The 27,251-nt window shown below is 40.6% G+C and overlaps 1 protein-coding gene across 3 annotated transcripts in view; it reads right to left on the reverse strand.

The window, feature by feature from the left end:
* Positions 1-411: 411 nt before the first annotated feature.
* Positions 412-27,251, reverse strand: part of dock6 (dedicator of cytokinesis 6) — a 29,308-nt gene continuing 2,468 nt past the window's right edge. The window contains exons 3-50 of one of the 3 annotated variants that reach the window (XM_069673961.1): positions 26,274-26,452; positions 25,990-26,058; positions 25,713-25,839; positions 25,080-25,292; positions 22,839-22,924; positions 22,670-22,736; positions 22,245-22,394; positions 22,008-22,088; positions 21,643-21,799; positions 21,382-21,512; positions 20,792-20,885; positions 20,518-20,680; positions 17,742-17,859; positions 15,669-15,739; positions 15,416-15,554; positions 15,192-15,293; positions 15,001-15,087; positions 14,616-14,847; positions 14,179-14,343; positions 13,869-14,041; positions 13,114-13,215; positions 12,661-12,747; positions 12,093-12,188; positions 11,765-11,905; positions 11,332-11,445; positions 11,067-11,237; positions 10,826-10,965; positions 10,493-10,662; positions 10,210-10,361; positions 9,759-9,941; positions 8,313-8,439; positions 8,125-8,209; positions 7,897-7,993; positions 7,679-7,813; positions 7,307-7,459; positions 6,326-6,484; positions 6,135-6,235; positions 5,857-6,049; positions 5,503-5,646; positions 5,259-5,390; positions 5,150-5,164; positions 4,509-4,634; positions 4,335-4,424; positions 3,994-4,230; positions 3,751-3,894; positions 3,540-3,646; positions 3,272-3,445; positions 412-1,627 (exon numbers count right to left, since the gene is read on the reverse strand). In XM_069673961.1, the coding sequence (XP_069530062.1) occupies positions 1,585-1,627; positions 3,272-3,445; positions 3,540-3,646; positions 3,751-3,894; positions 3,994-4,230; positions 4,335-4,424; positions 4,509-4,634; positions 5,150-5,164; positions 5,259-5,390; positions 5,503-5,646; positions 5,857-6,049; positions 6,135-6,235; positions 6,326-6,484; positions 7,307-7,459; positions 7,679-7,813; positions 7,897-7,993; positions 8,125-8,209; positions 8,313-8,439; positions 9,759-9,941; positions 10,210-10,361; positions 10,493-10,662; positions 10,826-10,965; positions 11,067-11,237; positions 11,332-11,445; positions 11,765-11,905; positions 12,093-12,188; positions 12,661-12,747; positions 13,114-13,215; positions 13,869-14,041; positions 14,179-14,343; positions 14,616-14,847; positions 15,001-15,087; positions 15,192-15,293; positions 15,416-15,554; positions 15,669-15,739; positions 17,742-17,859; positions 20,518-20,680; positions 20,792-20,885; positions 21,382-21,512; positions 21,643-21,799; positions 22,008-22,088; positions 22,245-22,394; positions 22,670-22,736; positions 22,839-22,924; positions 25,080-25,292; positions 25,713-25,839; positions 25,990-26,058; positions 26,274-26,452 (6,222 nt within the window). In that variant the 3' untranslated portion in view covers positions 412-1,584. Of the gene's footprint in view, positions 1,628-3,271; positions 3,446-3,539; positions 3,647-3,750; positions 3,895-3,993; positions 4,231-4,334; positions 4,425-4,508; positions 4,635-5,149; positions 5,165-5,258; positions 5,391-5,502; positions 5,647-5,856; positions 6,050-6,134; positions 6,236-6,325; positions 6,485-7,306; positions 7,460-7,678; positions 7,814-7,896; positions 7,994-8,124; positions 8,210-8,312; positions 8,440-9,758; positions 9,942-10,209; positions 10,362-10,492; positions 10,663-10,825; positions 10,966-11,066; positions 11,238-11,331; positions 11,446-11,764; positions 11,906-12,092; positions 12,189-12,660; positions 12,748-13,113; positions 13,216-13,868; positions 14,045-14,178; positions 14,344-14,615; positions 14,848-15,000; positions 15,088-15,191; positions 15,294-15,415; positions 15,555-15,668; positions 15,740-17,741; positions 17,860-20,517; positions 20,681-20,791; positions 20,886-21,381; positions 21,513-21,642; positions 21,800-22,007; positions 22,089-22,244; positions 22,395-22,669; positions 22,737-22,838; positions 22,925-25,079; positions 25,293-25,712; positions 25,840-25,989; positions 26,059-26,273; positions 26,453-27,251 lie in introns of those variants that run through there. The other 2 variants (XM_069673959.1, XM_069673960.1) reach the window with 2 other exon arrangements.

A 27,251-nucleotide genomic window follows, 5' to 3' on the forward strand; every position in this document is an offset into this window, starting at 1 on the left:
CTAAGGTAAAACAAACAAACCATCCATCCATCTACTCACTCTCTTACCAATATAAAACTTGAGGTTAAGTAACATGAATGTAACAGGATAAGACAGGGAAGCATGACAGTGTAACTGACCTGTCATATCCTTTTTGGAAGTTTTAGCTTAGTCCCATTTTTTTCTTTAAATATAAAATATAGAAACAATCACATAAGACAAATTCACAACATAAAACTAGAAACCCATTCAATTGTCATACAATATAAAATTACTTTGGTCTAGAGTCACTATTGAGATTTTGATACAGTTCTATATTGATTAAGATAAGCGATTAACACTTCTCCACTACAGTGGCTTTTGTGCAGCTCTGTCACCCCACAAATAAAAGCGGACCAGAGGCGTAGGAAGAGAAATTTAATAGAAGGCAGTAAAAAAAACGTGTAAATAAATAAAAAAATGTTTATCTAATTCGTAAAAAAAAAACATTTTTCAGCCTTATAAAATAACAAAAGCTCAGATATTTTAGTAGTTACAGTGTTAATGTGCTGCAGTTTGTTTACAATAGTGCAATATAATAGATACAGTAGTTGGAAATAGCAATAGCTACAATTAATATTAACTTTCCACAACCAAGATGTTGGACACATACATTTGGAGTGCTTTTTGACAGCAGTTCAAATACAGTCAAATGGGGACTTGCCTTACACCACACAGACTAAAATGTACTCAGCTGTCAGACTGTACTGCAGGGTGATAGTTACCACAGTTTGAACATGTTTGTGCGGGTGAGAGAGATGCCCTGGATTGAGAGCTGTGCTTCGATGCTTAACATATCATGTGACTGCAGTGCATAACAAGGAAATTTCACAGTTAAAAACACACTTAAACATACCATCATGCATAATCCACCTCCCTCCTCAACTGCTACTACAGAGCATTCCTACTAGGTTAGGACTGAGGCCTGAGCTTCTTCCCCAACTCTATAATGAATTCATAAATTGGCAGGTTTATATGATAACAAGAAGAAGACGGAATGTTAGTTATTTGGTCAAATCCCTGGTACTATTTAATAACTAAGTCTGATAGAAACTACTACCAGGCATAGTTTAATCAAAAATCTCTTACATTTGAATTCAGGTCATAACACAACTGCAGTCTCTTCAAAAGCAAAAACATGAACAAACCTTTCAAAGAATTTGGTTGCAAAGTGTGTTTGGCAGCTCTAGTCCTGTAAAAGGTTCCGTTAAAACCAGATCAAGCTCAGACAGATTACTATGAGAAGATGCCTTCCAAAAGGTTGGTTTAAAATCATAACATGCCAGAGCCTTGATCCTGATTATGATGTTCACAGTGTAGATTACCTTCCAGTATAAACATTAGGGGTTTTCTCCTACAGAGAGTGGCAGTGGTGGTGAGGGTTTAGCATGTGTGTGTGTGTGTGTGTGTGCGGTGGGGGGATTATGGTATGGCTGGTTGGCCAGGGGTGTGGGTTGGTAAAATAAAGAGTTAAAGGAGGAAGAGGATGGTGCGTGTGTGCTTGTGACAGTCGGTGTGCAATTTGTGGGGGTGTTGTTTCTGTGTTGTTTTCCAGTTTGTTGTGCCTCAACAGTCGACTCTGCGGAGACTGGATCTACTGTAGGAGTTCCTGTGAGACAAAAGGAAGATGATTAATTTTGCTTTCAGTGTATCTGAACATCTGAGGTAATGAGTGACACTTAAATTATGTATTTCAGATACTTTCAGACAGAAAATCTGACCTAGGTAGTGAACCAATGACAGTAAAAGCTGAATAATGTATATTTGTTGTCTTGACGTTCACTGAGTATTTGTTTTCAAATAGAAAGTTCACAGATTGCACTTCAATATAATTAAGAGAAATTTGTCTCAATGAAAAGATTTAACATCTATTATGATTACTTCAATAATTCTAGAAGAAAAAGCTATGTCCTCAGTTTTAAAGTATCTCTCCAGCAGGTGCAGTTGACTGTAGCTGTTTTTAATATACCAGCAGTCCTCACACCCTCACATGCAAACATGGAGCTGATGCCAAAAGCAGACGAAAATAAAAAATATATGGTGGGAGTTTTCAGCTTCAACCAGGCCACAACACTTCCTTCATTACCTTTTTAAGATATTAAAAGTAATTCTAAAAGAAATGTTACTCTTCACTGAGTTTTGTTTGAACGTAAGTCCACTGCTAAAACGCAAAGAATGGATGAGTCAGGGCTCGAGCTAAGGACCCGTTACCGTACAATGAATGGTGATGAAACTGTCAGTTGTCACATGGTTGTTATTAAACCTCATTGACATCATAAACATGGACATGCGCTCATAGCACAGAGCTACATCCAGTCTCTATGACTGGAACAGCAGCCAAGTTTAATGAAGTAAGCTTACTAGTATTAATGTTAACGTTACCAGTTAGCTAACGTCAGACTAATGTTATCGGTAAAGTTACAGTTACACTTGTTAACAAGTAAGCAGCCGTTGTTTTCATTTACAGTGAGTGAGCTGAAACAGTCAACGTTACGTTAATTATGAGGAGTCATTACTCCACAGCAGCTCAAATCACGTTACTAGTAAGTTAATCACTTATTTTCTGTGTTTACTACTCTTCATCCTCTATGATAGATAAATCATTTCACATTTTGTCCCTAGCAACATGCAGCACCTCTCTGTGACAGATTGTGCAGCAGCTCAGACGCACCAGCGAGCAGGGCCGTTTAAGCTTTTTGGGGGCCCTATGGAAAATCTTGTTTAGCAAATTAAAATTATGTTTGCATGTGTAAAAAGTAGCATATGGTGTAAATTAATTGCAAATGGGATATGATTTTTTTTTGCTGTTGTTTTTTCTGTAAATCTATGTGGGTATACTGTTGGCACCGTATAACAAAACTTTTATTTATTATATTCAGATTGTTTAAATTTTAAATACATTGGATGGGGCTTGGATTGAATATTCAAATACCTATTATTATTATTATTATTATTATTATTATTTCTATTTTGAGTGGTTAATGGATGTCTTGTCAGGCCCAATTCCATTTTTTTTTTATTGTTCATGCCATCTCTCAATTTTTCAGATGAATTTCTAATTAAAGTGTTGATGATGATGATTTAATCATTTGTATGATTTTTTTATTGAAGTTAAAGGTCACTTTGAATGAGTATGTCTGGAGTATGATAAAGTTTGGTTTAAAGTTGCTAGTCTGTTGGTTCAATAGAAGCAGGTTAATTTCATTTTGTGTATTTCTGTGCGAAAGTGTGTGTGTTTAATGTCTCAAGTTACCGTTGTGGTTGCGTTGTCTGAGCTGGCAGGGTTCTGTATAGCTGGGGGATCTTGCGGTTTATGAGAGGACCCAGAGCTTCTTTCAATTTATTGTAGTTCCTCTCCAGCTCTCTGTGGTACTCCTTCTGATCTGGTCCAATCAAGGTTTTATTCTTCCTCAGGGCATCCTCACATCTACAAGAAAAAGGGGTTGAGAACACACAGGGTTTGGGATTTGTTTTTATTAGTTACACAACAGTCTGCGTTCGGGTTTGGAGTGTGTCGTCACCTCTTAGTGAAGTCTTTAAAGCACAAGCGCAGTTTGTTGTGATGGCGAAACAGCTTTGGATCATCAGGAATGTCAGATAGGAAGACCTGCGCAACCTCAAGGGGGCCCTGTGAAGGGGAGAAGCTGTTACATATCTGCTTAGGAATGACTACTTAAAGCTCTGATCCTGACTTTTAACCCCGTTCGGATGGGATTCAAATTCCATGAGTACCTGGTTGACCGTGGTTCCCACACAGCCCTGCAGCACCATCTGCAGCATTTTGGAGTCTGCAGGCTCTTGAGTTGTGGCGAAGGCAAGCTCCTGAGTTTTCTTCTGCATATCCTCAATGGCCACCTCCATGGGGACAAGAATGATCTACAGAACCAAAGACAAAAGAGCTTGTTGATTTTTAACCGCGCATGCACAACATTCATATAAAAACTGAGCAAATTTCCCTCCACAACAGACACCCACCTCCTCCTTGTGGATAACATTGATGCGGGTCTTGATGTAAGGGAAGGCATGAGATGTTGTAAGGATGGTTTTGCGTTTGTACTGCTCGTTCAGGTCGCCGTGAGCTCTACCGTCCAGTGTGAAGGGAGTACAGTACATGAAAGTACGCAGGTTGTAGTTCTTGTCAAAGTAGGTGATTCTTTCCTTTAGCTCGTATGTGTCGAAGAATGGTTCGACGTATGTGATCTGGAGGTAGGCCTGAACAAGCACAAACAGTCATTAGTACATGTATTACTTTTGCAAAATCCATACTGATGATAGTGAAATAATATTAGTCACATAGTGTTTATAGATCATGTTACCTTGTTAGGATCCAGTTTGTTTTTATCTACGGGGTTGGAGTCCTTGATAATTTCAACCACATCATCCCCAAATCTCTCTGAGTAAAACTCCTGTGTAAAATCGCAATTAGAAAAACGTTGCTCAGAAATCACAAATAACACCTTTTGAAGTTTGCTGAATAGTTGCTAACATGCCTCAAGTCTGTGGGAGATCTCTGCTAATTTGGTGATCGATGGTTCCTTGTAGACAAACTCTTGTTCATCCAGGTCTCCAAACCGGCAGCCGTAGAAACCAACCCGGAAGTAGGTCCCAAACATTCTCTAATCACTAAAGACGGAATGAAAAATTAGATGATTTAAGATTGCAGAGCTGACTTTGATGTCAAGTGACCTTTTTCTAGCAGCTTAGGGTTGTTTTAAATACGTAAAAATGACAGAATAAGCCGATGTAGTGAATGGCAAGGCAATCATTTCTCTTAATTAAGTGGTTTCCATTAAGCCTTTTTGTTTCTGTTTCTCCAGGCAGTGCCTTATTATATCATCTTTTATTCTTAAAGGAGTTACACATTAAGGCTATGCATATAAAAATAATAATGACAGGTCTCTTGTCACAGTATAAAGATGACAAAATTTATAAGGCTGAAATGATGACAACAGTGGTATGACTCCACTATGTCAAAGTTTGAAATTGATTTTTGTAACACTCACCAGTGCCATGTCATTCACACAGGAGGGGAGAGGAGTACAAGCAAAGAGAAAGAAAAAAAGTGTGTCAATACAGAATAAACTAGTTTTACCACAAAAATATTCTCAACATGACGAAATGAACTTGTTACCTCCCATCCTGAACTCTGGAAAAATTGAAAGAAAAACAGAAAATACATATTAAAGGATCAATCAAGGACACATCTATTTCATGATTTCATGATCAAACTGTCAACTCACTTGGTTGTAGACTTTGTTGAAGGCATCCTGCAGCTTCCCATGGACTGTAGCTAGCTTTTTGAAGTCCCTGTTGGCTTCATGGATTGGCAGTAGAATCTTGTACACTTCATTTATGGCTTCGTACATAGCAGCCTGGAGTTACAGGACAAGGGAAAGCTATTTTACTTAACACTCCTTCAGCCATGTTAGTGTATAACCTTGCAGTGTTTGAACATGCAGCGTGATTGGAGAATGTGAGTCGTACCATGTTAAATGAGGCAGCTGCTTGCTCCAGGAGGCCGACAAGGCCAGACTCACTGAAGTATTTCCCAGCACAAATCCCCTCCTCCTCTGGAGACAGGATGTCATCGGATACAGCTGACTCCTCCAGCACGTTGGAAGAAATATTCTGATGGAAAGACAGAGATATGATTTATTTTTGCTATCTCTATTTTTTTTTTTGCGAAACATTTATATACAACGTCTATAGGACAGCAATCACAGGCTTGAGTCTTTGTGCTCTAGCTTTGGAAAAACCTCCTATCTCATGTGACCATACTGCTGCTCACATGTATTATTTGGAAATAGCAAGAGTAACCAAATTCAATTGTGTTCTTACCTGGAAGGTGACACAACCAATTGGCAGGTAGCGGCAATCCTCCAGCATGTTGAGGTATTCTGCCACTAGAGCTGCGCTGTGGACCAGACAGTGGGCAGCTTCAGCATGGTTTCCTCGCTCACTGTGTTTTCCTGCCATGTTCTGGAGCCACGTCAGACGTAAGTCAGGGGAGTTCTGGTAGCCCTTTGCAATCCTGGTAAATAAAAAATGTGAATATCAGATATTTAGTTGTAAAGTTGATTTCTGTAGGATTGTCTTACTAATGTGCATCGCAGTACCTGTACATCAGGTCAATGAGCATCTCTGGATCCTGCTGATGCTCTTTCATTTTAACAGTGTCCGTCAAAATCATGTGCAGGTTGAACACCAGATCCTGGACCTGCAATTATAAAAGTAAAAAACAGTATATTATTAGTCTTATGCATTCTTTCAGCTCCAGATGGGACTTTGGACAGAGGTTGATACACACCTGCTCTGGGAAAGGGGTGTCGCGCAGCTCCAGGTCCTCTTCTGCATACGTTAGGATCGTCTTGAGTGAACGCCGAAGATGCTCCTCATTGAAGTTTTGTGACATTCCCACCAGTGACGAGAGAGACATGGTGACCTGCATCTTCACTCGGGCAAAGTTCTGTTCATTGTGCAAAATTAGGACAGATTTTAACTCAAAATATTAAAACAGCATTTACTGCTCAAACACCCTGTATGTACCGTTTTTATTTACAGGCATGTGTCTGGTTATAACAAAACCAGTGGCGGCTGGTGAAAAATATTCTAGGTGTGGCTGTGCTGTGCCCACTAGGATTTGACACAAACTACAGGATACCAGTGCTTTGTGAAAAAGTATTATTATTAATTCCAAAAAAAAACAAAAAAACATAACAGAATACTGCACACACACATATTAGACACACACACACACACATATATATATATATATATAACCTATATACAAAGAAATGGGTAGGGGGAACATGTGTGCAGAAGAGAGCGTACAGAGTTGTTTGCGGTGTCAGCGTCCATCATTGTCATTTCCATCACTGATCAGACTTCAACCACCCGTAGTGCGATTTCAGAATCGCCCTTCAGGGATTATTTTCTACGACGCTGATTGGCCAAATTCACGTTGATATGCGCGTATCTTGCCCCAGCAACAGTCCCTGATTGGCTACTCGTCTCTGCTTTAGGGGCGCTGCGTGTTTTCCCACATTTCCAATGAACATTAATTAATGTATATATTTTTTGTATATATACCTATACATATATATATATATATATTACATATTTAAATAAGTAATTTTGTTAATATTAGTTTTTTAAAATAAAAAATAAAAATAAAAACACACTCTCCACGAGGGAGGGCGGCACCCTAGCGCCCTCTATTGGCCAGCCGCCACTGAACAAAACCATCAAATAATAAAAGCGACAATGCAGAGACAGAGTCTATACTTACATTTCCAATCTCAAAGTTCTGCCTCATGAGCAGATAAAGAGAGGCGGAGGCATGACTTCTGACGGAGCCAACACTACTGCTGCAGTGACGCAGGAGACGCAGGCACAGGTCTGCACAAAGCTCTGTGTCCTCTTCAAAGAGCATCTCTGGGAACTAGATCACACACAATAACACTTCATTACTTTGTGTACTGCTTACCCAAGTAGAATGAGTATTACTGTTTACTTCCGGGTTTAATGAGTGAAGACTAAAGGAAATATACACATGTATTATTTAAATACAGTGACAGTGATTAAAAAAAGGTAGAACCATGACATGCGTTAAGTTATTGCAACAACAGTGAACTATTATAGAAACATTAGTCATATGTACCTTGAAGACCAGAGCCCTCTGTGTAGTAAAGCAGTGCTGCAGGAAGAGGGCGCTCTGGTTCCCCGCCATGCTGTGGAGGAGCACTCTCAGCACTCCACCCAGAACACTTTCCTTTAGCTCTGAGGCCACCACAGTCTGACAGAAAGACACACAACGCATTACAAAAGGGTGATTCTGCATAAAATATAAAATATAGTAATTGTAATGAATTTCTTCACCTTGACTATGATCTCCAGTGTGTCCAGTACAATCAGAGAGGCTTCAGTAGCTAAGTTTCCATCCACCACAGACTCCTGCTCCACCTCAGCCTTAGTCCTGTGGGAGGTTTTATTTCACAATGATCAGTATAGTTTAGATGATATTAAACAATGGTCATAACTTAAATTGTAATCCAGAAATCTATGAGTAATTCTTCCAGACTGGGTGCACATTAAGTAAGACCTTACTTGTCCACTCTATCTGTATTTTGCCTCCAGTGAGTGACATTTTTCCTCCACCTCACGTTCTCCTGGCTGCCATAGGGACTCCTTTCTGAAAAAAGTTGTCAAATTAAAATGTCCATTAATATATAAACATCTTAAAATAAAAACATTTGTAGTACCGACACACAAACACATTACTTTTCTCTCCTTACCTCTGTGGCGGCGGACCATCTCCTGGCGAGCCCCAATGGTCCCCAGTATGGCCTCCTCCAGTCGAGCCTTCATGTCCTGAGACTTTTTAAACGTCAGGCTGTTGATCCTCTCAAGAGCCTTCTTCCCCTGCAAGCATCAACAAACGGAGGACAGAGACACAGATAGACAAAAACAAATCATGAAAAAAACTTTATTTGGTCAATTTAATACAACTTTCAGGAAAAGTAAGAGCAAAAATTCATCAGTGTAAAAAGTAAAAACAAAGATAATTAGTCATCAGAAAAACAAACAATTTAGAGGAACAAAAAAAGCATGCTATAGCATTGATAATCATAACAAGGTTTGTCATGATTCTAGTAAAAAAAAAAGTTTCTCGATACCGGTTTCCATACGTCGGCAACAATAACACTGTTAGGTACCAATCATTGGGTAATCTTGTTTTAATTTTTTCCCTGCGCACAGTGCTGGTACAGAAAAAGTCACTGAACACATACCAGCTCATCTGACATTAATTAAACACAGTAATTAAAGGCTTAATGAGCAGGATTTTAATGTTTAAAATGTTTATTATGAATGTTATTTGATATTGCTTTTGTTTAGACCAATATCAAAATATAGCATACCCTCTCAATTATCAATCATAAACTTAAGAAGTGTAAAGATGTGTCTGTATCTGCAAAAAATCTGCCCTTTATCTGTATTTTCTCATTTTCTTCTAATTCTGCTGTGTTTGAGACGTTTCTGTGTGTCAATAGTTCTGCAGTGTTTTGCTCACAACAGTCTGCAGGTCGGGACTTTATAAATACATAGAGAGCAGGTGACAGTGCAGTCTCTCTCCTCTGCTCTCTGTCTGTAACAGACGCTAACATAATTTTTGCATCTTTATTAGACGCCAAAAGGACTTTACAAAACATCAGTATTTGCCGACCTTTGACTGTGAGCTGTATAAGAGTAGCAGGTGACGGAGGGCAGAGCAGACAGACAGACACAGTTGGCAGGATGAAGCGTGACTTCATCTGCAAAAAAACTAAATCTTGTACCTTCCTGTGGGTTTGTATAGAGGTGTGAGCGAATTAGTTTATTGTTCACTTCACTTCCTGTCTATGTCACTTGACCACCGCTCTCTCTCTCTCTCTCCCTGGCAGCAGATTTGGGCTAAAAACAGTTCCTAGATGTGCTTTTTTCAAAGCTTCTGTAGCTTTCAGTAGCATCCTTAAAATAATGGAGTATCGTTTTAAAAACGTGGTATCCAAAAAGTAGTGAAGCTTCGTAAATTTTGACAACCTTAAAGGTATATTTCCTGGATCAACATATATCATATCTGTAATAATGCACTGTAGTTCTGGCATGGACGAACTAAGTATTTGAAAATTGTTTTGACTTCAGTTTGGTGTTAGTGAGTGATAAAAGATTCTGATAGTTGTGACAGCGCCTGGTTATCGCACCTTGTATTCAAAACAGGAGACACAGAGATGAAGCAGATCCAGCAGGCGGTTGATTTGCAGTACAGACAAATCAGACAACCAGCGCTCCAGGAGGGCAGCATCTGCATTCTTCAGCACCCACAGGAAACACACCAGCAGAGTCCGGCTGCACTCGGCAGACAGAGAGCTGGACTGGCGCCCGGACTGGTGAAGACAAACACACAAACTCAGTGGCAGCCTTTAAATGTGTTTCCGAACAAAATGGCTGTTTATGGAGCATAATAAGGGAAAGAGCCTCCTATAGGCTAAGAGGAGCAGCAAACGCTTTCTGAATGAGTGTTTTTTTGAAGTAGAAAGGGCAGAGTGATCGTCTGTCAAACTGAGGCAGCAGCCTCCCACACAGAGGCAGATCTGTGACCTGTCAGTCTGTAGGGCCCGGGGGAACAGCCTGACCTCTGCTGCTATCACTCACCACTGTGGGCAGGGCGAACGGGTTGGCTTTGGCATGCGGTAAGGGGGAGCCAGCAATCGCCATGGCAACAGACTGACTGATAGTGTTGCCACTGTCTGGGTCAGCATCGTCGGCGTGGGCTGAGGCATGGCGGCCCCTCGCAGGCGAGGAGTCTACAAAGAAATAAGAAAAGCACTCTCAGGTGCAATAATACTGGAAAAAAATAATCTTGCAAATGAAATAAGTGCGCATAGGAGGAGGATAGAGGATAGAATAACACTATTGAGCTGCATGTTCTGCTGACCAGAAAAGTCGTGGAGCTGATGCAACGTCTCCATGACGATGGGGATTAGAGGCAGGTAGAGTTGAGCAACGTGGGCTCTGACCTGTGGGTCAGTGTAGCGAGGGTCTGCATCATGGCTGCACAGCAGAGAGTGAACAGCACTAATGGCCTTTTTATGAAGGAAGAAAACTCTGTGGGTATAAAACAAATATATCAGCACAATTAGCGTTTCTCACTGGGTACGTGTAGTTAATGTTGTATTGTATTTCATATTGAAGTGCAAATTCTGATGCTCCCTTTGGGGTTACTAAAATATAATCCTGATTCTTATATATGCAAGTATTAAGGGCTAACCCTTCTCCATCAGGATCAAGTATGAGCGAGAGCTCCGTAAGCAGCAGTCCTGACAGGAAGTGCTGCTGGCGGAAAGGGACTGAGAGCTCAAACATGGTGGCCACACCCTGATCCTGCACCATACTGGAAAATGCTGAACCCTGTAGACACAATAAGAGATGGGAGGATGAGGATGAGATAGAAGGATATGAAAATCAGCTATTTAGATCAGTTATACTGTATTTTCATTCTGCCCTGATACCTGTGAGGTGGTGGAGGAGGTGGAGGGGGAGGGGGAAGCTGGAGGGCTGAGAGTTGAGCATGGCAGGTTGAGGATGACGTAGTGCTCGTGGCTGCAGACAATACGAGTGAAGTCCATCCTCAGGGCATTCAGAGAGCTGGGGTTCTGTGCTGTGTGAAGCTTGTTAGCAATCTGTTTAGAAAAAATGTTTGATACAGTATGAGCCGTTTTAAAAAATAAATTGGGATTAAAAGTGTTGTATATAACAATAGGTGGCAACAGGCACCTGTTTGTAGTAGGTGCGGATGAGGTTAAACACAAAGCCCCGGTCCATGAGAGACAACAGGTCATTCAGGAAGAAGGCCAGACTGCTGTTTAACCTCTCCACAAGCTCCACATCCTGAAGGAGGAATATTTATAAGGAGAAATTAGCTAAAAAAAAGGAGTATGATTAGATAAAAAGAGAGGAAACATTATTTCTGAAGGACAACATGTATGACTGGTCTTCATTGTTATATGAATCAATGAGCAATGATGATCAAGCTTTGGGTAAAAGTTAAGACAATTTTCTATTCGACAAAAACTTTAAAAACACTTCCAACTGGTCATCTTTTAACGAGCAATACATTGTGTTTTTGTTGTTGTACAATGAAAACAAATGGACTTTCAGCTGTTAAAAGTCTTGAATTGTGTGTTGTGTAGCTTTGTGGTTTATGTACCTTGTGGTATCGACCAGCAATATCTGCACTGATGGCACACACAAGTGCAGCGATGTCGTCCACAAAACGATCTGGGAAACGCTGGCGCCTAGCAACATCCAGTTTTGAGGTCAGGAATAAGTGATGGGCCATGCTCTTAGTCTAAAGTAGAGGGCGAATAGTAGAAAAAAAGTACTTAGCTGAAATGTAGCATATCCTGTCTTAGTAATGGCTCCTGCAGTACACGTGTTCCAAGGCTTGTTTTTCTAGCATTCTCTTTAAATGCGTAAGATTGAAACTTCTTACAAAGTCGTGTGAAATCAATCTAGATGTACGAGAATACACTCACCATAAGCTGGAAGAAAAACCAGGCCTGCTGCAGCGCTGCTTCCCTCACTGTGCTGGTGCTGACCACCCACTGCAATGCCAGCTCTTCATGGAGCAGCTACACATGAACCAACATGAATAATAGTTTATCTCACACAAGGTGACCATTTTAGGACTGTTACGATTAAAGTGTAGTGCGTTTGTTTTCACAAGCAGCTGCGATGCTTTACAAAACATAAGAAAGTGCAACAGGCTGGTAGCTGTTTGGTCCATAATTCATGTCCTCAAAGATGACAATCTTTAATGACATGATTTATCAAGTAATTATGTCAGTTAACAAGTGAGAGTACAAATAAATTTGTACCTCTGCCAGAGATTAAGTCCTGAAATCTTCAGACTTACCCAGCAAGTAGAAATATCACTGAATAAACATGTTTTCACACTAACTTACAGAAAAAAACACTTAAAAATATCATGAATGGTGATGATTGTCAGTCATACTGAAAGTTGGTGAATGAAAGGACATCACAATGTGTTAGTATGCTATGAAGAATGCCACTTTTACAGTTTCTTATGGATGTCAGTTTTACCTTCTTGGTAATCTGCCTTGTTGGAACTGTAAACAAGGCCACGCTGTCCAGGAAGGCAGACATGCGATTGTTGCTGCGGTCGTTTGCCTGACATGGAGTGACCGTGGGGTGAACACACAGAGATGAGGACAAAGTGATGTGAAAATGGGTGAATGTAAATAGATGAGTGGCCAGAGAACTCTCTATGAACTCTGATGTGCAAGGCTGGTAAGAAATCTGATGAGCACCAGGCAGAGGTTATGTTTCCCTATCACAGCAGATATGATCGTTTACGCTGCGGTGAGAGGATGGAGATGAGCAAGATGTAGTTGTGGATAAAAGGTGTGATTGGTTAGTGGACATACAGAAACAACCACTGAGAAATGACCCACGAGAGTTGATTACAGATGGAGGAGATGAGGAGGTGAAGGTGTGGAGGAGGAGGAGGGGAGGGAGGAGGGATGGATTTGGCACCTGCTTGAGATCACAGCTGGAGTTGGGATTCCGGCGTAGCACAGATCTTGAGCCGCCAGGGGCATAAGCAGAGTTTACCCAGGAGTGGGAGCGATCAATGCCCTGCCATAAGCCACCACGGAGACACGCACAAAACACAAACACACAAAATGCGGCACAAGGCAAGGGCACAGTGAGTATAGGGAAGGTAATCACCATACAAGAGAGTATTTAAAGGATAAATCTGGGGAGAAACAAAGTAAGGGAGGAGGGAGGACGGAAGAGAAGCTTAAATCAGCATAGAAAGCAGGAGAGGGAAGCTCAAAGGAAAGGCTACTGCACTGAATGAAACACTGAACAGAAACACAAAACATAATTGCATCATTGACGAGTTCACAGATTAGAGTTTGATGATCACGCTGTGAAGAGTTGAGACACTATCATTACATCAAACTAGATTTTTTTCTGTGCTGTACTTTCTTTTCTATCTACTCAGGACACAAATGAATACAGCATAGCAAGACTGGAATTCGTTATTAACAACCAGAGGATTGATGCTTGACAAAATTAAATTTGCAAATGAAATAAATGAGCAAATAAACACCAAATGACTTAAGAAAGTTAAAGCCAATAAGTAGGTGCAGATACAAAAATCAGGAAACTGCCTCATTTTCAGAACTCTTACATTGTATTTAACGTATTTCACCGCTTTCATTACTTTTTAAACGGCTTTTTAAACACATTTTAAGCACAACAAAAGTTGTATAGTATCTTACCTTGCTCCCTATGATCCTCTGCACCTCCTCGTCCGGAGAAACCGGTGTGCTGGCCAGGTCCGGGTTGGAGTTGCTGATACTCTTGGAGCGGGCCAGATGCAGACTGCTGGGGCGAGCTGTTGCTCTTGACAAGGTGGCATACTGCATAGGCATCTCATAGGACTGCTGGCCACCTGCTAAACAGAGATGTGTCATGATACATATAACCAACAACCATGTGCTATCAGTTAAACTAACTGTTGGTGGTTGAGGAAAGTGCTCACTTTCTGCTCCCAAGATAAAGAGTGTACAGTTCAGACTGGGGAGTTACCTGTAGGGGGCACTGTGGGCTCTGCAGTTGGCAGGCGGAAGCAGTAGTGGATGTAGGACGCAAGCAGGTTGTTGCGGCCGTGCTGGTCCTGATTCCCCTCCAAGTTCTTGTGGATCTGGTTGACGAATAAAGACATAGCTTCGAAGGAAGTCCGACCCAGGTTAACTGGAGATAAAAAAGAATGAGAGCAGCAGAAGGCAGAATTTGAATTATGTTTAAAAATAACACGTTTATACCATAATTTTAACCTGCCATAGTTTTTGCTCCTGTAATCATCATGAGTTGTTTATACCAGGTTGATGAATGTAGAGTAAGATAATATTATTGAAACTGTTGTTGCACAAGTCAAAATGAAAAGTAATTATTCATCATTATCTCATTGTGTACCCAAATGCACTTAAAAATCTCCAGAATTGATGTAAAACCGCATCACTTACCAATTTGGCCCGCAATGACTGGTGGGTAAACGATGAGCTGAATGAGCTTGTTGAGCAGCTGGTGCAGAAACCTGACACAGGTATCCAGCAGAGCACCTCTCAGTGCAGCCATGCTGGCCTTCAGCTCCCCCTCCATGTTTGCCTCAGTAATGATGACGTCCTTCAGGCGGAAGGGAAAGGAGTACTCCTCCAGAACATACACTAGAGTGAAGAACTTATCCAGGTGGGGGTCCTAGAGTTATTAACAAAATAAATATTAAGTATCACTTAAACTGTGTTCTGACATTACATGTATACCAGGCTGATCCAAAGTCTGCGTTTTAAGTTGGGAGGCCATAGCACATGGAAAGGTAGAAACCGTAGTATAAAAAGCATTTTTGTGTACCTGAGTGTGAACTGAGGAGGCCGCCGTCACCTCCACATTGAACACTCCTTTGTGATTATCCACCCACTTCATGCCTGGGAGCTGAACCTGCCAGAGAGTGACATCCCATGATTTAACACTCCGTCACATCACAAAGGAGTAGGGAATGGCAGGCAAACTGATATTAACACAATCCCTTTAAACACACTTACGTCAGGGGTGAGTACAGAGTAGCTAGGTGGAGGCTTTTCCACCGAGACAGGCAAGCTGAAGGAGCCGGTGCGTAGTCGGCCATGTTGCATCAGAGGGATCCACTGTAGGCAGAAGGAGAGGCACGCGATCTCTCATCGATGTCAAGACAACAGAAGGAGTGCACAAACAAGAAAGTGTGTAGGTGTGAGTGTGAAATGTGGGCCAGCCAAAGGATTGTACTCACAGTGTAGCCCACGGGGGTTTCCAGAGGAGTGTTCTGTTTGGGCTGGCAGCTGATGTGATAGAAGGTGAACAGCAGATGGTGGTTGTCTGTCAGATTGGCAGGAATCTTCATCTTTATCTCCTCATAGAACTCAGGAGACCTTTTGGGCAAGAGTTAAACATAATGTTTTAGGGCGGACACAGTGAAATAAGGAAGGTTGGACAGACTCCAGTGGAAGGTAGACTGTGATGATGACTGGGGGACTGAGCCTTACTTGTTGTGGTAGATGATAGGACTGTATGCCTCTCTCACGTACTCAGCACAACTTGACTTCCCAAAGATGACCTGGTCAAACAACACAGTATAAATAAAGCTGTTTCATGACCAATAGGAGGATCTCATCTGATGTCATCATCAACACAATGTTAATCATTCAGAGAAATAAACAGTCGATATATTTTCATGTCCTTATGAAATCCTTAATTACTTTGCAAATCAAACACAAGCTCTGAATAATACTATAATAATTATACTCTGCTTGGTAGAGTGATTTGTTATATGGTTTTCCAACAGAACCTGGAATCTTTGTAAATACTTGAAAATACTGTTGATTTCAAAAGTGTAACTTCAGGACCGACAGATTTGTAGTGTTAAACTCTGCATATATACTTTGCACAGCGACGGCCAAGTACATTAGAAGAACATAGATGCAAAAATATCCATGATCAAAGGGCATCTAAATTAATGTTTGTAACCATGGATACAAGTCTTATCTAATACAAATCTTCACAATCCCCGCACAAGGCCAATTTGAACTTATTATGTTCAAATAAGTAAGAATTAATACAGTTTACATGAGGCAATCATTTTTCCTTTTTTTTTTAAATAACATCCAAACAGTGCTTTTGCAACATTTGGTGTTTTGAATACACTAAGCAAGTGGTTCCCAAAGTGGGGGTCTGAAGATGCCTTTCAAAAAATTAATAACATTTTTTAATTATTTAAAACTGCATATTTTATCCCTTATTTGTAAAATTAGATAGAAAAAAGGTCGTTTAATATAAAGTGGTTATCTAATAAATCTGTTTCGTTCTCTTTGGCGGCACCTATGGCGATAAACTGTAACTTCCCAGACGTCCACGGTTGGCTCCAGATGTAATGGGTGTAACTCTTGGCATCGATTTCTTTGTTTGTTCAGCCGTAGTAGATTACTGTTTACTCCCAATGTTTGCAGAGACTGGAAAAGCAGCCGCTTTACACACAAGTGTGTTAGTTGCGCTAGCTCCGCCTACCCTCTCTGGCAGACCACCCACCGCTTGGTGATGGAAAACGAGTCACTAACTGGGTGTGTGTTGCCACCATAATACTGCAAATGTGAAAGGCTTCCATCAGTCGGCAGTAGGCTCAATCACCATTGTGTTACCTCATTCGGCGATAGATAGTGACTTAACAGACTTTTGTTAAAATGAAAATCTTCGAGATTATCACTTTAAAATAAAACCATGCAAATAAAAAATGTTGCTTTTCTTTGTTGCCACATGACCTCTGAGGTGATTACGACAGATTAATGACTGCATCAGATGCAGCAGGTCAGTTCATAGCAGCACAGGAAACACAGTGACGTAGGTCACATGTGGGCATATTTTCTGTCAACCAACTAAATTAAGTATCTTAGGCTTTAAGCCAGTATGAATATAATTAATAGCAACCAAAGACTGACAATGTAGGTGTCTGCTGCTCTTTACACATGCAAACACACCAGTGCGTCTGTTTATATTGTTTGTCAGTGCGTCCACTCAGACGTCTAATGAGCTTGTTTGGATAGGCCTATTAGCGCGTGTGCACAGCTGTGCTCAATGTTAAATACTAAATAACCACCTCCAGGGACAGTGGGGGTCGCCAGTCTCTGGCACAGTTATTTTGGGGTCGCAGGCTGAAAAGTTTGTGAGCCCCTGCAATAAGCAAGTGAAAAATAAAGTGGATTATATTGAAGGAGTGCTTTGAGAAGTCTCTATGAAGCAGCTTTAGCTTTACAGGTATACAGGGCAAGTGCTTGATACTTAGAGGGTAGATAGTGGGTGAGTATCACTTTAAGAAAGTACTTTATAAAATGCTTCAACTATTTGACAATAAACAAAAATAGTCATAACATAAAGATCTGCTGTAGTTCACTACATGTAACTTGACTTTCGTTCCCTCTGGAGTAAAAAAAAAAGCCCTTTGATGAACTCCTCCAAGAAGCCATCCTATAGTGTTTCACTGCCTCCAGCAGTCCTTTGTGACTGGAATCTCATTTTCCTGAGAACATCACAGTCACGTCACTTCATTATCCTTGACAGTGACTCACCGGCAAAGCTTGACTGGGATCCTCTCCTGCCATGAACTGAGCCTTCACAGCAATGTTCCTCACAGAGCCTTGACGACTGCTGAAGTTCAGACTTTGTGGGTACACATAAAGCAGGTTCCTACAGGATGCAAGACATGAAATAAGAAGAGAGAGAGAAAGTTGACATAGACTGTACAGAAAAAAACTTAAAGGCACAAAGGAGTTAAACAGATATTTTTGCTATTTAATCGTAATTTAATGATCAGAATCATAATATACTAGTTTTACAGACAGTTTCACACCCACATTTCAGCCATAACATTTGTCAACAGTAACACATCTTTAATAAATCATTCCTGAAAAACAACTAAAGAATAATTTATTCTTATTCCCAAAGGAGAAAAAGATAGAGTGACATGTGTGCACATGGGAAGAGTGTTTCCCAGTATTGGATTTGCTTGGTCACATCACCTCCCATCCAAGGCAAACATTAGAGGTAACATTTGGTCATATCTTCGATCAGCTGATTTTACACAATTGTCAGGAGACTGTGACGCAAACGCTAAATCTTTAAAATCAAATTAACTGACATTTACTGCGAAGATTGTGATACAGCTCATGCATTGTCTGTATCAAGCACAGGCTGCTGCATACATTGTAATGTATGTCACGTTTGTTTGTGACATGACAAAACTAGTAAATCAGGGGTTAAACTTCAAGGCAAGGTCACTGAGATTAAGGCCACGGACAAGACCTGTGATTGAACCACAGCTGAGCTAATGTTTTACCACGGTGTTACATGTACATATCCAATATAAGGCGCTGTGACAGCCCTCAAAATTCATCATTCTCTGGCAAATGCGAGAGGACAAATGCATTTTATATAGCCTCCCTTCAGAATTTGTAAGATTTTCTCTTTAACTGTCTGAACCGCTGGGAAAAAGAAATCACAAACTTTCTGAATGAAACAGACGTTGAGATTACAGTGAGTTTGTTAGCGGCTGTTATTATGAAGATGATCTGGGGTCTGTGGCTGCTTTGTTTAGCTGGGGGTCTGACATCAGTCCAGGCAGGTCCGCTCAGGAAGACCGGAAAGATGGAAGATATGGTTGCACCAGAGGAAGAAGTCAATGTGCTTGTGTATGGTGTCATACAATTCAGCGAATCCCTGAACCATGTTTATGAAACCACGGAGGCAAAGATAGCCAAAATCAGCAAGGCTCTGAAGAGCCATGAGGAGACTCTGCACAAGCTGGGGAGGCAGACCGAGCAGGCTGCAGAGGTGGAGAACCAGATAAAGGAAGTGATGCAGTTGCTACAGGTAAGAAAACACAGAAATATGTAAGCAACGCATTCTCCGTGTGCTACTGAATGGCTGTGTGTTATTTCAAGAGAGATAGCTACTGAGAATCCTAATCACATTGAAGATCTAAAAGGCACAACATAAAAGAGCAGAGCCAAGTATCTAAATTCCCCATCAGAGTAAACGTCTGTGTTTCTCAGCCTTCTGGAGAAGAAACAGCTGAACAGACACAACAAAGCAGGTCTTTGCTGATTGCAACAACACAACGAGGCCTGAACAATTTCTGAAAATATTTCTTTTTTACGTATATGGACGAATCTAACTCTTTTATCTCAGATAAGAGAGTGAATGTTATTAGGAAGTTGCATAGTACACTGTGGGGCAGGCAGCTGCCAGCTGCACTGGGATCTTTGTCAGGGGAAGAGGATAATATGGACAGATGCTCTTTTGACAGGCACAGATGGCCATGCAACAGGCTGAGACCAAGAAGACTAAAGACTGGCTGGCCAACATGGAGCAGGAAGAGGTGGAGCTTAAGACAAAAGTGGAGATGTTGGAGATGCATCTCAAAAACTCTGTACCCACCAGAATCAAAGAGCTGCAGGTGAGAGAGAGCTGGAAACCTCACTTTAGTTACAACTTAAAGACAGAAGATTTTTTTTCACTTTGACTGTCTTTTTATTATCAATGCAAATACACTGGACAACTTCACAGACTGAACAACAGTCACTGATATTGACATACACTTAACAGATGTCTTTAACTTCCTGTTCCTAGGAGAGAGCTGAGGAGCTTACCAGCATCTTGAAAGGTTTACAACATTTCAACGAGTTTCAAAAAGAGAACATTGAAACACAGAATGAGCAGCTCTCCAGACTGCTTATGATGGTAAGCCACTGTTTCAAACATATGCTGCTTTGAAATCTTGATTTTTTTTCATCTAATTTAATGTTTTATTTCCTTCTTCCAGAGTGAAATATGACAGTTGTTTGAAATGTCACCATGGGTTTCCCAGCCTACACTGAATATGACCAGAGAATCCATCCATTGACTCAACTCAAATCTTTAACGTCACTGCACTCCCATTCTTCTCTGCTTAAGATCTACATTATTTTATTATTATTACTACATTATTATTATAAATATTATTTGTTGACACTCTCTTGATTCTGTCCTTGTTTGTGCGGCTGTAATCTATTTCCCATGTAACAGTTTTTTGTTTTTCTCGACTTTACTGATGAACTATTTAAGAAAATGTGTGTCTTGTGTTATTTGTAAGCACTTATATAGAAAAAATAAAACCGATGTTTTGTGTTCATCATGTGCCGTCCTCTTTTCTTAAAACTTCGACTAGATTAAAGGCAGAACAACTCTGGCTCTGTTAAAAATGACTATCCAAACAAAACAGAACCAGACAGGCAACGAAGGGATGCAAGTGTTCTATAAGTCAATTTACAGTGTGTGTGTGTCTCTCTGTGACTTCTTATCACTCACCTGTAGGTGGTGTGTGGTGTGTAAACGTAGCGCGCAGGGAACTCCAGCACATCTTTGGTTGGACGAACACGCAGGTCCGGGTAAGGCTTCACGTGAAGCAGCTCAGGTGACAAGCAGTAATGAGGCGAGTCTGGAGCTGGTGAAATGTCAATCTTCAACTGGGCTGAGAAGCAAAAAAGCACAATAAATGTTAATCAATGATCGTTAACACTGACTATCTAAACATAGACAATGTCACATAAATGTCTCCAGTATGGGAAGGCATCATGTTTACCTGTGACGGGTCTCAGTCGTCGCAGAACGGAGGACGGTCTGCGCATATCTGCCAGATACTTATAGAGGTCCTCATCACTCAGTCTGTCCCCCTCCTTCAAGGACACAAACAGAAGAGTTGCATTGAAAAAAACAAACATTATATTTTAATTAAAATAGCAGTCACTACTAAAATTAAACCACTAAAATGTTTACTTATTATAAAAGTATTTAAACTATTTGTTAGCAGGTCTCTTTGGGGAAATCGCAGGTTGTAATCTCACAAGCGGAAGAAATAACACTCCTAGAAAAACACTGAAAATTATGTTAATTGCTCTCTGAAGTAGGAATATTGCTAGTTTTTTCCCCTAATTAAGATGCCATGGCAACTGTCAAGTCTCATTTCCGTATTTAAAAATTGTCAAGATATAAGAGGCCTTTTAAAAAATGTTAACTTCTGTCCTTAGGTTTATGGCAACAGCAGTTTGAATTCATCTTAACTTATGCTGTTTTATGAAATAATTTGTACTGGCCTTTTCCCAGTACAGCTACAATAAAGAACTCTATCAGTAAAACAGCGTGACTCATTAGCATTATCATTACGCAGTCTACCTGTTTGAAGAAGTTGGTGACGGTCAATGTTGCGGGACGGAAAGTCGCAAAGTTACACATGTCATCCCCAACACTCATCCGCTCAAACCCCTTTTTCTTTCTGTCATTCCACGTTCCATGACCTTTCCTCTCTGGTGGGAAAGAAATCAATAGTAGACATGTCCATGAATGATACTTTTATCACTGCAGATAGCAGAATACTTGTTTTGTGCATGTGTGACACTGCATGAAATTGAAAAATGAGTTTGAGGTCTCCAGTACCAGAGTCAGAGTCAGGGTCTGAGCGGTCCAGACCTCCAACGCTGCTGACAATGTTGAGAAGGTGAATGGCCGTCCAGGCAAAAGGCATGCGAAAACGCCCAAGACGACTACATGACTGCTCTGCCTGCAGACGCAGCTTCTCCAGCTTCTCTTTGTGCTGGAGCAAAAAAAGAAGGGGTCCAGATATGATTGCATAACTTTAAAGACAGACAGGCTTAAAATATCCAATATCCAGTTGAACCCAGAATGGATGGTAAATATTGCAGCTTCCCAGACAGAATTGATTAATGCTTGTGACAGTAAAGGTTGACAGGTTGTTGGCCCTGCAGGTTGCAAAAGTTCAACATTTTTTTTGGCTCTATTACCTTGGAGGAGTCGGATTCTTTCATGACCATGTACGGCTCACAGCATTCTCCAATGTCTCCTTGCTGCAGGACTTTCTCAAGCTAAAACACGTCGAAAATATTGTTAGCATTTTATGTACTAATATTTTAATATTATTTACATTGTGTATTTAAAAAAAGGCAAGTGGACTTCTTGATGAAATGCTACGAATTATTATTTTCATTTTTTTTCTTCGTAAAAGTGGCTTCTCCTAGTACCTTTATGACCAAGAAGATATCTGCAGAAGGGTAGGTAATGGAGAAAATGGCAGAACGTGCCAGAGTGGAGATGGCTGTGTGGGGTGTGTGGGGTTTAAGCAGCCCTTTCATCTGATCCGAGTTCAGGTCAAAGTAGAAGTTCTCCGAGATCTGTAGGAGGGAATATTGAGATAAGCGGGAAACAACAGAGGGAGGGGAAGGAAAGATGATAATGGAAATTCACGTCAAGGGATTTTAATTAAGTTTTGACTCAATGATCTGAACAGCAAGACCACTTAAAGCTTTTTGAGACTAGGGAAATTCAATTAAGCATGAGCTCAGCATTACGTAAGAGGCTTTATGGAGTTAAACTCATAAGAAGAAAACTCATGGTTCTCTCCTGCCAATAAAAAAGATCAACTGGAACAAAGTTAAAAAAAAAAAACCTTTTTCTTTTCCTTGACATCATACAGGGCAAGAGTTCCAAATATTGGCTCAATCTCAATTTCAAACCTGAAAAACATAGAAACATGGAGAGCATTGTGGGTATTCAGAAGGCTGAACGAGGGTATAAAGACTTAAATGTCAGCCGTTATATTTCCAAATGTTACTCACTTCAGAGACAGACACTTCACCATTATTCTCTGACCACAATGTTCCTTGGGCACTTCAATGACAGAGCATCTCTCCACTGCTTCATCCTGCCACATAGAAAAGAAAGCCATGTACTACACACACACACCACCAGCATAACATTTACACAGATGTCATGGCAACATAGCGGCAAAGGAAGCGTCAGTGTGTACACAGATTTAAAGAAAGAAGGATGGAGTGAGAAATGGAGAGGATAGAGGAAAGAACAGTTCTGTAGCTGGCTGGGTTTGCAGACATTATGGGCACTCACTTGATGGGAACTTGCATTTATGTTACTGAGCTGAACAAAAGGCAACTATGTTTGCCAACATTTCCTACCCAGCATTCTGCTAGTTCTGCAGATTTAGAGATTAATCGTAAATTAAGTTACGGTCGATCTGTGTGCCTGGTGCTGAAAACTTTTCTTCTGTCTGTCTGTGGATGATATTTGGTTTTCCATGCTTTACTTTGGGCAGCTTAGAGGTAAGAGCCTGGACCACCTTGTTCAGCTCAGTTGACAGACTTGCACACAGTAAGAAGTTGTTCCACATCAGCAAGTGAATGCATCACTGTTCAAATCCACTGACATATCCCATAGTAGACATGTCAGTGATTGAGTGCATCAAAAGTGGGTCTCTGAGCTGTTTTCAGTGGGTTGCAGATGTGTGCTTAAAAAAAAAAAAAGTTGTGGATCAAAGTCTTTGCTGCGCTTTTATTTTGAAGGACATGTGTTTCCTATGATGTGCATGCAGTAGTAGTATAGTATATTAATAGTCCATGCATCCACTGATTGGGTAATCCCAGCTACAGTTACATTTACATTCTTGAAGCTTGATGAGCCCAACAGTAGTTGCATTTATTTTGCATTATTTAAGTTTATTTCTGTAAAAAAGAAAAAGGGCTGCTAATTGAATGAATTGTAAAGGGATTATTTTCCTCTTATGCACTACCCCCTTCTGGTCATTTTGCTTGACTGTTACACTGTTGTGTTTCGTGAAGTTGTCATATTGTGATGTTTTGTTCCACCTCAGGTCCAAACTGCACCATTTTTAATTAAATACATTTAAGTGGTTTCAGAAAGATATAATCTTGAAGTTCTCAGTTTCGTTCTATTTTGTGGCACCTTATGGTGATAAAAGGCAATTGCGGTTGCATATCCTAGATAAGCAGATGTCTACAGTTGGCTCCCTTTGTAACAGTTGTCACTCTTGATTTTCCTGATGGTCATTTTTCATTTTAGACTGCTTGCCTTCTTTTAAGGGGGATTTTCACTTATTTTTGAAGTTGTATCTGTAGTCAACGATTTTTTCTTTGTTTGTTCAGACATAGTAGATTACTGTTTCATCGCAACACTTGCAGTGACTGGAAAGGAAGCCACCCTCTCCGGCAGACCAACCACTACTGGGTGATGGAAAACGCATCACTACCTGGGCGCAAATGCCGCCACAGACACTCAGTCCATAACAATACTATATACTGCAAATGCAAAGGCTTTCATCTGTGGGCCATAGGCTCAATCCCTATTATGTTACCTCATTCTGCGATAGAAAGATTATATCTTTAAGAAGGTGGTGGTGGGTCCTAAGGCTAGACCAGTTAAGACAGCAAGTGAACGCATCACCGTTCATACATGAATGTTCAGCGCTGTTGCTCGTCTTGGCTGTCACATTCAGTTCAGAATAAAACAAGCCTCTAAAGTTGTAGCAAGGCAATTTTTAGAATTATTTTTAGATAATTACTATTTCTGTGGCTTCCACTGACTTTTAATGAACGTCTGACCAGGAAATGAAAAACTGTGAGTCACAGCTGACATGAAGAGAGACGACAGTGCTACATTCATTGATAAAGATTTGTTCGTACATATACTTAGCACCTCTTGATTTTAACCCATCACTGCTTCTAAATGTAAGGTTTACGCTCACATTACACTGTTTCTCCCAGGAAAGATGAAGCAGAGGTGGTAAGTATACATTTACAATGTAATAAGAACATAGATAAAGGTCGGACAATCACCTCACTTATTAAATGCATGGCCTTTGCTGTGTGATACAGAGCCACTGCTTATTCCACCCTACACTTAGTAAGCTCAATATCATACAGGCATTTACTGGGTAAAGAAACTAAACTATTTTACAAAACTAGTGATCAGGAGTCTAAAGAAGTTTATTAAAAGATAAAGTCAAACTTTTCTTTTTACTTCAACATAACTTATTAAATGCAAACCTCATCAGGGGGAGGGTAGAGGCCCAGCAGGTCATTGTGGCGCCCCTGCAGACGAGCCTCAGTATTGCGGTGATCCATGTCTTCTGCAGCTGTACGTTCCAGCACAGACGGCAGCAGAACATCTGGGGAGGAGTTCTTCAGGTCGAAGATACTGGAGGCCCAGCTTCCCCGAGGAGTGTCATCGAGGCTGACTGACCGCCGCTTTGCGTCATCCTGAGATAATAATGAGAGTGAGACAAGGGTTGAGATCATGTGTTTGTTTTTTTTTCCAGGCAAAGATGTCACCTTTAAGTGCTCGCTGCAGATGTTTTAGAAAGATTAGCAGAACAATATGCTGCATATCCCATTACACATTAAATATGAGTCATATGGAGACGGTGTAATCGATAATGGACAAGGTATATCCATTTATCCATTACTCGTTCTCCATATGGTCAACTTACTGAGCGGAATACATCTCATACTGCCTCCCCCATCAACATAAGAGACAGGTTTCACTGGCTGGCTTTTCTCTGCATCTCTTTTCAGATACTACATGATGGGAGTTCTCACTGTATGTACATTAGATCAATAATACATTTGTAAATGAAGCCAAAATAACTGAATGTTCATTATGACATCACTATCTGCTACCTGGTCGTCCTGCCGCTCAGCAGCAGCAGCCTCGTCCAGTTCAAAGGTCTGTTTGACGAGCCCTCGCTGCCTCTCCCTTTGTCGCTCAGAGTTGTGGGGGGTGTATGTGGTGCTGTAGCGCTGATATCTAGAAGAAAATAGAAAAACAATGTTCCAGTAATAACGCAACTGTCAATCATGTTAAAGTGAGCAGGGAGAAGTGGTGCACTTTATTAAACAATAAATGAAATGTATACTCTCGGTTAATTTAACTGGTACCACAAGTGACACCGCTTACTTTCTTTGAATGATGAGCCAGTCATCAGTGTAGACGGCCAGGGCATCTCTCACTCTGGAATCCAGTGAGCTACATAGAAAAACACATGAATAATTTAGCAAAGCATACGTCTAATATGCATGTCCATTCAGTGTCATAAAGACAAAGGCTTTGTTCCTATCTGTGTCCATGTTTTCCTTTTAATAGAGTAATATAATCCCTGTGTGTGGGGTAAAATAAAGACTTAGGAGGGATGCCTGTGTTACAATATGAGGTTTGTGTTGGCCATGAGCAGCTTGACTCACTCTTCCTCCTCAGGCAGTGGGGGCTCCAGTGTTATACATTCTTTGTCCTGGTGGAGGAGCTCCAGGTCATCCTGGGGGAACTCCGTTAGCTCTCTGAGAGGGCCTGGCTCCACCCCTGGAGCATGACTGCTCACATACTCCTCAAAGTCCACCGGCTCAACCACCTCCGTCAGGGGCAACTGTCAATCAACATTAGAATATTATGTACAGACACAGCCATAACGACAGATGCTAATTTGATCACCAGGACAAGAAGGACTCACATGGTGCAGGAAAGAGAGGAGACAGGATGCCATTAAGAAGAGCAGACGGGAGAAATATGATTTTTTATATACGATGCAAAACAAAAGGAATGATTAGGGAAAAAAACAAAATAAGAACTGATGAGATCAACTTCCTTTTGATGTATATGTATACCTTTAAAAGACACTAAACAAAGACATTCATATTGTATTTGGATGGTGTGTTACCTAATAACCTTACCGTTTGCGGTTATAAATAGTTCTTCAATGCCTATAAGCTTACTTTGTGTGTATTACAGCAAAACAAGAGTCTGCACAGCCACTTCCATTAGCAGTCTTTCACTGTCTGCAAAACCACTAAGCTATTACATTATTAAAATTATAGTACAATACATTACATATGCAATATTCATCTAAAATCAATTTTTTGCTCATCTAATTCGCTGTTATGGATAAGCCTCTGCAATGAATGAGTTAGCAATCTATATTAAACAACCTATTTCTTTCTCAGGGGCTTTTTTGAGTGTTCCTAAATTTCTGCTGGACCAACAAAAAAATCCCCTCTGTCATCATTGTAACTTGACAACACTAAAACTAAGCATCTTTTAAATAAGTAACCCATATCTTATTTTTGCTGATCATCCATACAGAACCCTGCTGTCAAACAACACAGGTGAGTGATAGCAGCTATATCAGGTTTCAACAACCATCTCTCTTCACACCTGTTCTAAACAAC

This window comes from Semicossyphus pulcher, unplaced genomic scaffold, assembly GCF_022749685.1.
Source record: "Semicossyphus pulcher isolate SPU_LCO1_2020_fin unplaced genomic scaffold, fSemPul1.0.p SCAF_23, whole genome shotgun sequence".
Classification (NCBI taxonomy): domain Eukaryota; kingdom Metazoa; phylum Chordata; class Actinopteri; order Labriformes; family Labridae; genus Semicossyphus; species Semicossyphus pulcher.